Source organism: Phaethon aethereus, assembly GCF_964289735.1.
Source record: "Phaethon aethereus genome assembly, chromosome: 1".
NCBI classification, from domain to species: domain Eukaryota; kingdom Metazoa; phylum Chordata; class Aves; order Phaethontiformes; family Phaethontidae; genus Phaethon; species Phaethon aethereus.
Genome location: NC_138575.1, coordinates 148177384 through 148187905, shown reverse-complemented (window position 1 = coordinate 148187905; position 10522 = coordinate 148177384). Strand labels below are relative to the sequence as shown.

General features: G+C 38.0%; 1 protein-coding gene across 1 annotated transcript in view; it reads left to right on the top strand.

Annotated features, from left to right (window-relative positions):
- Nucleotides 1–435: 435 nt before the first annotated feature.
- MGAT4A (alpha-1,3-mannosyl-glycoprotein 4-beta-N-acetylglucosaminyltransferase A) overlaps nt 436–10522 on the top strand; it is a gene marked incomplete at its 3' end in the record, with an annotated part of 72883 nt that continues 62796 nt past the window's right edge. Inside the window, exon 1 of the mRNA XM_082011491.1 lies at nt 436–698. Coding sequence (XP_081867617.1) covers nt 605–698 — 94 coding nt within the window. The 5' untranslated portion in view covers nt 436–604. The remainder of the gene's footprint in view (nt 699–10522) is intronic.

The window sequence follows — 10522 nt, the reverse complement described above, 5'->3', positions numbered from 1 at the left end:
GAGGGGTTTTGTCGGAGTACTTGAGAATGGGGCCTGGAGTTGCTGGCTTCCTGAAAATAACTCCTGTATCGTTTCATCACTTGCCAGAGTAGCATGTGATCCTGCCTTGGGTTTATGATGAAACAGTAGTGTTGGTGATGTGTATGTTTGTCCTTTAATGACCAAATTAATGTGAAATACAGCTCCTCCAGATACGAGCAGTCTTAACAGAAAAAGGACAAATTAATCTAACAAGTTCTATTCCCTGAGCCGAGACTGAGGCAGTGTGAGGAGAATGCATGTAAGCCCCAGTAATGAGTGTCTAGTAGTATTTCTTTACTGTATTTTGGTACATGAGGGACTCTTGTAAATATTTCTGGCATAATCTGTTAAAATTTTGTTTTGTTTAAACAGGACTAGAAGAATAAAGAGAAGTTTAATTTATGAGAATGATTAGAAGGCTTACAACAGTTTGGAATGGAATGATTTATGATACCTCTGATATGTGAGAGCTACATTTTGCGTCGCTGTTTGCCGGCAGCTCCTGGTGGACTTCAGCTGCAGCAAGCACAAAGATAGGTCCTCATTGCTAGTAGAACATAAACAAGTGTGATGCTGAAATGAGATGAGGCTCCGAAATGGAACTGTGGCCACCGTGTTAGTTTTCATCACTACTTTCCTCAGTTTGTCCTGGTATACTGCATGGCAAAATGGGAAAGGTAAGTAAAAGGCTTCAAAACCAAATTGACCTAATGTGGCTGTATGGCTGTGCACTGCTGCTCTATGTGTGTTAGCAATCTGTAAAGTGCTTGTTGACTAGCCCTGCTCCAGAAGGTATTGCCTTGATGAGGAATAAATCTGCTAGTAGATTCAGGAAAACTAACTTGGAGTCATCCTGATTTAAAAAGAAAAAAAATGTACCTGAAGAAAAACAAATGCTGCTGCTGGAGGAAGGGGTTGGTCCAGGCTGAATAGTTGTGGATGGTTTGGTTTTTTTTTTTCCCTTGTTTATTGTTGTTGGAAAAATGTGTGTTCTCTGATTGTTGTTTTTTGTTGTGTGGTGGTTTTTTTTCGTTTTGTGGGTGTTGTGTTTTTTTTTTTTTTTCTCTCCTCCATGTAACATATGGCCAACGGACCTGGCTGGAGAATGTTATTTTTGGTGCTGATTTCTGTCTTCTGTGATGGCAGTGGCAAACTGCCAGTCAACATTGTTGAAAGACAATGTTACTGTCTTTGAATGAAATGTGAAATATTTCTTGCCAGAGTATATTATAAGAAATAAAATAATATGAACAAATTGACCAGGTAATGGGAAATGCATCTAACTAACATGAGCGATCTCATTAAGTAATCAAGTAACTATTGTGTAATAGACTTTTACCTTTTTATAAATCTTTGTTGATCTTACTGCACCCCATATGAACCTTGGAAAATGCAGTTTTTCTGAGGGTCAGGACTGTTTCCTGCAAGTAAGATGTTTTCGTCTTGTCCTTCAGTAAAGCAAATAAACTTGTTCAGCAGTGGTTTCTAGAAGAAGAAAGGGTGGTTTTTGGTTTTTTTTCCTTTATAAACATCTGATCACTTGAAAAATAGTAGACTGTCCTTCAAAGATCAAGTAGTTTTAAAACACATATTCCGTCTTAAGTGAGATTGCTATGTGGTTTGTTCTGACTGTTCTGCTGAGAGTATTACCTTCAGTTGTGCCTCAGGTCTGATAAGACGAAGCTGAGTTTTCCAGGAATACTGTCTGTTGTAGCACGGCCAACTTGTAACACTTATTTAAATATAAGAGAAGAAGAGGAGTTCTGTGGCATATTGAATTTTTTTTTCTCCCCATTGGGCACATGTAGGAGAAGTAGATGCTTTGTAGTGTGGTCTCTGCTGTAGCAGTTGGTCAGTAGGCTAGCCTTCTGAATGCAAGCAGCAGGAAAAATGTTGGGTTCTCAAGGGTGTGGTAATATATATAGATCTTTTAATTGGACAACAAAAGTGTAGTCATGCTGAAGACTGACAAGAAAAGGATATTTGAATAGCATTTTAAGTAGTCTTTTCTTCATTTTGGCTAATACCACATTCTCTAGTTATATTTTATGTTACCATTTAATTTCCTGCTGAAGAACCTTGCAAGAATTTTGCTTTCACTTCAGCAAAGATCTATATGAAATTTTTTCTCATGCTTTTTTTTCTTTCTTACTTGACATAATATTTACAAGTCTTGTTATCTTTTGTCAAAGTGTAACACAAAAAAAAGTCTCCATTAAAAGAAATTAACAAAAATCTGCTGTTTGGAGACTACTAGTATATATGGCACTTGGAGACAATTAAGATTTTATTGCTCTATTTTTTAATTTTTTTTTTCCATCTGAATGCTTAGAATCAATACTTTCATAATTTTGGTATAAAAGTTTTGTATTTATCTTTGTCCAGATCTTGCTGTTGAGTATTAAGATGGTAATTTGTTAAATAAAAGGCAGTGTTACAAGACATCAGGGATGTGTTAATTAATCATAAATCACAGTTATGAAACTACGGTCTAGATAATTTGCTCTTAAGGTGTTGCTTCAAGAGAAATTTAGATGTAGACTATTGTTTTTTAAATTTGTTTTTCCAGCTTGATATAATTTTATGTTTATTTAGTAAGCCTTGCAGGATGATATCTTAATTAATTGGTAACACTTTCATTACAAATTATTGAGTGGCTCAGAAGCAAATATAGTGCTTGCTGTTCCCATTCTCTGAAAGGCTAAGGAGTGTCACATACTCTGATCATAATCTTTTGTTATTCATTACATTTATATGGCATGCACTAGATTCCTGTAGGTATTTGTCAGTCTTTGGACAGCAAAGTAAATCTACACTTGGAAAGAAAATGCTACTTACATTTTTTTAAAAGAAAAAGCAAACCCCCAAATAGCTAGCTTCTCAGTGATTTAACTATAACAAATTTTGCTTTTTAAAAGCATCAGCATAATGCTTTTTTTACTAACAACCCTGATCCAGTCTTCAAGTGATTAATTTTAATTGAGGAACTACAATCTTGGGTAATTGTTACTTAAAATGCAGAACCATTTGTAGAATAGCAATAAGACTGGGGTGATGTGATATTTTTGTAGATCATGTCTTCCTCTAGTAAATATACCTAGTCCCAGCCTATGCAGAATAGGATTTAGACACTTCAAAGTGATACAGCCTTTGATACTAGTTTAAAGTGCAAAAACTTGTCTCTGCAGGAAAATGCTTTACAAACTTCAAGGATATGCTGAAAAGTTGCCAGGAGTTCAAGGAAATACTCCTGTCTGAAGTGTCATCACTGGAAACAGCATGGCTTTAACTTACCCTATGGTCTGATAATGTATAACCTTTCATGGGACAGATATTACTATTTGGATGAAATGGCCAATTATATGGTTTTGCTTTTAAAATAAACTGTGTTTGAAGAAGGTTGACTGAAATCTCTGGTTGTTGGAGAAAGCCTTCAAAATTAGGCCAAAATCTCTGTCACTTGCTGGACCCCATACAACGTCTAGAAGCACTGGAGTCGTAAAGAACCAGTACTAGCCATGAATACACCAGGGAAAGACCTTCCCTGTGGGATTCATGAACAAGAGTTGTAAGACTGCTTTCTAGGAGTTAAAAATGTGCTACGGTTAGCACAAATGAAATAGATGTTGGAAATCAAATCTTGCCAAAATGCTGATTACTTTTGTGCACAGAAGGACCACTTTTAAAGGATCTGCAGTCATTTCACATTCACAATTGGTCAGTTCAGTGTAAGATGTCCTTGAATTCCTCCTAAGACTGAGCTCTTACACAAGTGGTAACTTTACGCTTAACACAGTCTCTTTTGACTGAATCATGCTTTCTGATACTACTGACCTGCTCAGAGTCACAGGTGTTCACCACCTCATTTGTGAGCTCCAGAAATGCAGTGGTGTTTTATATTCTAAAGGCAGTGCTCCTAAGAAGATCTAACCAGTACAAAACAGTACTGCATACCTATTACAACAGTCACAAAAATTACATCAAAGCTGTTGTGTGCTATGTAGAGAGCCTAGTCTTGATGCTTTGATCTTTAATGTGACTAGTGGTATGAGTACATAATATTCCAGGAAGATCATTATGCTCCATAATGCTCAAGAGCCTCTTCTTCTTGGGTCAACAAACTTCCTGATGCCTATCACCAGCATGGAAATTGGTAAGGAAGGTAAATAACTTGCTGAGTTAGGGTAGGTATGGTGGGATGAAATTCCTCAGCAAAGCATTCGTCGACCTCATCACTTTGCTTCCCATATTAAAGTCCTACTCTGATCCTGCCACCTTTGACTAAAAAAAAAAAAAAGCACACTTGTTTAAAGTATGCATGCTTGGTGAAGGGCAGTAAGGAGGACAGGATATATATAAAAAAATATTTATTTTTTTCCTTGTCATTGGTTATGCAAATACTCTTTTTTAAAAATAAATCAGAAATCTGAGAAATACATGTTAGTATTTTCATAACCATAACCCACCTTAGTTTATGCTTTGATTCTAAGAGAAGCTGTTTTTTGAGCAAATGCTGATTATAGTCTTCTGGGTGCACATTCTCATTTTCAGAGTTACGTGCTAATTTCCCACTGACGTGAGTTAGGACCAACCAGCCAAAAACGTTAAATGGACTACAAACTGGGAAGAGTGGAGGCATGGGAAGGGAAGGAACAGGTTGGGATGCTAAAATAGAAAGTGCGTATAACAATTTATGCCAGTCAGCTTGTTTGGGGGAAAAGTAAGGTCTGTTTCTTTTCTGTTAAATAGAAGGGAAGTGTTGGTTTCCTTTGGAAATTCTGTTGCAAATCTTCCAGGAGCTTAAATTAAAGGAAATAGGAGTTTCCTCTTTCTTTTTGACACCAGCACATGAACGTTACTCTGGTCTTTATCTAAAATACATTTCAAGCTTGGTTTCCAAAACTGACAAATTGGCATATAGCTTATTGGTATTAAAAACAGGAGTTCAGTTTCATTAAGGCCAATCGGGAATGTAGGTTTGAAATGGTTACTGAGAGTCCTGTGCAGGACAGTAGTGAACGTGCTGTCCTAGGTGAATCAACCAGAAGAGGTGTATATATCCCAGCTGTTCAGGAGGGCAGTGTTTAGGTCTGCAGTATCTTTGCATTGGTCTTGTGCCTGTTGCAGCAGAACTTCTTTGACACCAGTGATTTTGGTGAGCTGCAGTGGAAAGGATTGCAACCAAAGGGGCTTTTGCAGCACTGCCCTATCCCCTTGTTTTTTTTGTAACCTGCTAGCTAGGTTAGCTCGACAGTTTATGGGATTCTAAAACTTGGTTGCTACCAGAGTGTTTAATGTGACCAGACTCAGCCAACATCTTGAGGTACTGCTCTTGGTTGTGGCCCAGCCCTCACAGTTGGAGAAAGGTGATACTTTTGCTTTGTGTGACTTCTCTTAATACTTCTTCAGGCCAAGTCTTCTATGCTTACATGACTCCTTCAAAATGCTGGTTGCTGCTCCCATGCAGAGACTATCATATGAGTAAGTTAGCCAGGCCAGGAAAGAAAGTTGTATCTGACACAGCTGCTCATACCCTAACAGCACTACTCTAAGAGATGGATCTGTGAGTGTATCTGCTAAGAAACCTTTGCTATGGATTGTAGGCCAGTGTGTATTTATCTTCATCCTAATAACTGTTTTTGTAGAGCAGTTACAATAGATACATGGTCACATTTTTAACAGTGAGCAAGAGGGGTTTTGCAGTGATCTGTCCTGGTTTTGGTGGTGGTTGATATTTTCCTTCGTGAATCTGGGTGATGAGAGGGAGAGATTTCGTACTAAGTTTCAAGGAGCACCATGCTGGAAGGAGCAACGAAGGTAGGCAAGATAGATTGAAGCTTAAAATAATTTATGCAAACTGGAGACCTAGTCAGGAAGGGGGGGTGAATGGAGAGTTGAAGGTAGGTGAAAGTGCCCCAGACAAAACATGGGGTGCAGTAAAGCAGAAGAAAATCAAATGCGTACATAAAGAATGGGGAAGAACTTTGGTGTTAGATTCAAGTTAGGAATGGCAGCTTACTGGAAATTGCCTGCGAAGTGTGAGTGATCACGTTATTGCAGAAAACAAAAGAAACTGAACAGAAAAAGGGTAAAATGGGTGTTAAGGAAGTAAAGAGTATGAAGTCTGCTACTCCAGCAAGACACAGGAAGTCTTCTTTCTGCTGTGCTTGGCACTGTGTCTACTTCTGGATGGTGCACTGCAAAGAAAATAGATTGATTAGGTGGGGTTCAAATGAGCAACAAGTGATCAAATATCTTGAAAATCTACACTGCAAGGGAAAGGTCGGTGTCCTGACATTCCTTAACTTAAAGGAAAGGTGTTAGAAGAGAGGCAGGAAGATAATTTTCAAATATTTTAAAAGTTCTTGCCAAAAAAAAAAGGACATAATCTGTTGTTTGTGGCCACAGGATATAAGGGACTGAAATTGAAAAGGAGAGCAAGGTCAGGTAGTGGAAAAAGTTTTTGTAATGACACGTATAGTTACATACTGGAGTGGATCGTTGGGAGGGGTGAAGAATTTCCAGGTAGGTGTTTTCAAGAACAGGTTAAACCAGCGATGACGAGTAAAAGACACCAATACCATTTTTGGTGTCAATAGAGATTTGGGCTAGCACAAAAAAAGTGAGTTACACTGGTTTTTGAAGTCAATATGACACTCTCAAAATATGTCTTAGGGAAGACCTACAGCTTGCAGGAATGATCGAACTTGGAACTAGCGATCTTGCTGAAATTAGTTTTGAGTGGGGAGTTGGACTAGATGAGCCTTAGAAGTCCCTTCTAACCTAAGTTATACTAGGTATTCTTGACCTTTGCCAAGTTTCTGTCTTGTGCCAAGAGTGACATGCCAGTGCATTTCATTACTAAATAATATTGATGTTTGCATGACATATGTGAGAGTTGCCCTTTATTATAATAAAATTTGATCCTTAAAATACATAAAATCTTTGCTTGAATTTCAGCAGATTCACTTAACCTTTTAATGTTCGCAGCCCTTTCTGTAGCTAGGAACCATGAAAATACTGTGTTAGAAAAATTTCAAAAAGTTACTTGTGTTTATTTTCAAGTGTGATTCCCCCCCCCTTTTCTCTTTTTTCCTCTCACTCCCACTGTTTAGAGTAGTATCTTATTCAGTAACCTTATTCCTGCTGTGCAATCATGACTTTTTTGTTATCCAGGCAGCAAATAAAGCTTTTTCCATTATTGATACAATCTTTAGGATTAGAGACCTATAAGTTGGGTTTTTTTAGGATGAGACACTGGTAAGTCTATAATTTAGTTTTGTTTATAATACACTATGTTTTATTTTCCTGAACGTGTCAGAAAGTGAATAGAAAGTGGTTTCCTCGCTCACAGTGCAAGGCTTTATTCCACTTAGTCTCTGCCTAAAGAGCAGTTACTTTAGACAGTCTTTCTAGAGCTGTGCTTCCAGCTGCTTTTCTGGTTGTTTCTTTGGCTTTCATGCAGCTTTCTGTATATTCCTGTGGATGCTTCCCGCAGATGTGCCACCCATCTATCTAACAGTAAACAGCAGAAACCCTGTTTTCGCTTGCGGCAGTATATAATTTTACTGTCTTATGCTCAAAAATAATTTAAAAGTTTCCTACATAAGGTAGGAAAGTTTAAAAGTTTCAAGCATAAATGTTGGTATTGTAGCCTGCAGATACATCACGGTCTTAACATATCAATGCTGTGAACATGTGAGTTTCCTCAGACAGTTCAGAGATAGGCTGAAATAAATCTTTTTTCCATTACAAATTACTAGTAAAGTAGTTGTGCAAATAAGCAGCCCTCATACTTAGTTGCACATCCCCTAGAGACAAACTGTTGAGGTACTGTTGGAGAGAGATTTGAATAAAACAAATGTGATGGAGTCACACAGATGTGATCCCATCACATTTGACTTACAAGGTTGTTAATGAGGGAGCTTTGATCCCGAGTTGTTTGCAAGGAGGACAATTTAGAAAGAATATGTTCTCAGAAACAGAACTTGTCCAACACAGTTATTGAGGCACAAAAAACCAAGGAGCATCAGCAACCTCAAGCCACTAGTATGTGTGGAAACAATAATGAAACTTCTGCAATGCTTGAATTTTGTTCCCAAGCTAATAAGAATTTCTGAAAGTTTCAACCCTTAGAATAGTGTTGTTAATTATGGGGTGGTAGCACTCTTCTAACCAATTACTGTTTGATAGATGAATTTTTTTGTAATATATTAAAATGTTAATCATTTGGCTGTGGATCCACCATTACTAATCTCATTTTAATTTAGGAAGCTAGCTTTTCTTGCTGTAGTTCCTGGCTTGTATGTGTATGTTTCATTGGTTTCTGAGGGGAGGGAAAGGAATTGTTTAAAGTACGAGTGTCTTGATTTACATGTGCAGACACTTACAGAGTTATTGACAATTCTGTGACAGAAACAAATGATGCTAAAGTTTTCAGAAGCTTTCAGGTTGTCAGAACTGAATGGTTGCTCTTCTTTCTGTGTCACAGTTCTACTTCCCTGTGTGTTTTGTTTCCTTGCCACGTTGCTCTGTAGCAGAGTTAATCTGTCTGGGAATATAAAGCATCTTAACTCTCCAAATCTGAGCCTTGAATATTCAGCAGTGTGTGAGCAGATAATATGATGATTCTTGGAGAAGGTTTGGGTTTTCTTGGACATGACTTCTTTTTCTTCATGGAAATCTTGCCTCGGCAGAAATCGTTCAGATGCAGAGCCTGTTAGGCCCCGATGGGTGGATGCTGCTGCACAGGCATCCTGTTGCTGACTGGGTTACTGCATGACTAGCAATCGCAGTTGTGTACACAGAGATTGTTTAAGTGCACAGTAAGTGACACCTTTGGGGAGTTTTATGTAAGTGCGTATTTGTGGTAAGTAGTTGCTGAGCAATTGCATAATAGTCCCCATGCTTTTGGGATGTCTGAGAGGGATCAACCACTCAGTTACTGCCTGGTTGGTTGGCAAATGTACTGTGAGTCACGTTCTGGAGGATGTATAGAGGTGCGTGTGTTGTAGAGTTTGTGTGGAAGCATCAGGGTTAAACATTTTTGCTGTGCACAAATGTACCTGTTGATCAGGGAGGCCCTAGACAGAAATAGGGGAGACCTTTCTGAAACTCCTGTGTGTAGATACATGATGGTAGAATAACTGTTTTCTCTTCCGATGTAAATGGGGCACATGCATTCATAGGTAGAGCTGACCTTTTTAGGTCAGGGCTTGTTTTCCCTTGTTCTCCTCCTCCACACTGCTTTACTGAGAAGGTGGTTGTATGCAATAAATGTGCAATTTTACACATTATATGGAGATATTGAAAGAGACTAATGATTTACGCTGGTTTTGTGATATGTTGCTTTAAACCTAATTGTATGTAACTTAGTTTGATAACGTTTTTAATTTGGAACAAGCTGTAACTTAATGGAAGACTTCTCTCTTTCTCTCTTCTTTTGGGGATCCAGAGATGAGTTGCATTGGCTTTTGTGGTATTTTAGCTCTGTGTAGATTGCAGCTATCAAAGATTTGAATTGGGTGAAGTTGAGAATTTATCCTCATGCAGGAAAAAAGTTGATGCTAGGACATTCACAATATATTTGTATATTGAGTACCAATGGCTTTGAGTTGTTCTCAGGTGCAGTCATAATGATTAACTAATGACTCCGATCAGCACAGTCATCCTACATTCATTAACTTTTTTCAAAAGTTGAAATGTCACTGCAGCTTCTTTTGCCTTAAGACATGCCGCTGTATGCTCTTTTTCCCTCTGTCACTCCTTTGTAATACTTTTTTGGTCTGTTCTCCTTGCTTGGTTCAAATTTTGTCAGTAACGCCGTATTCCTGTAAGTTTGCAGGAAACAGGCTGTTAGGACCAGCTCTCAACTCAAGCAGACATTGACTCATAAATTATACATATTACTTTTTGATTGTTTGTGATACTGCTGGGTTAATCCTACTTCAAAGTGTAGGACAAACTGCTTGCGATTGTGTTCATGGGTGTATTTTTGTACTTGGGCCTCTTCTGAATTAGTGGAGAATAGCCTTCTGGGTCTGGCAAGAATCTGTCCTTAAGCTGTTTGCTTTTATCTGTATCTAGTCTTGTGGTGCCTCTTATTGTTTGTACATGTTTACTGTCATCATTAAATGTGCCATAGAAGAAAAAGGCATTCCTGGCTACATTGCTGTGTTGTTTATTGAGATGTTACAGATACGTTTTTCGAATGGAAATCAAATGTAGAAGGCTGATTGTTAAGCTAAAGGGGGTGTGGTATTTGAGTGAAACTGTAGAGTTGGTGGCTGATGTAGTTGACTCTACCCTTCGCTTTCAAAAAAAGTTTTATAGCAGATTGATTTATATGCTGTGATAATGGCATGAAAGTAATGGGATGTTTAATAGAACCTTCTATCCTATGGCTGTGTTGATTTGCATCTTTCAAAAGTAAAAATGGAATTTTACATCCGATTTTTGTAAAGTAAGAAGTTTTTTGAACAAGTCTTTAGCAAAAAATAAA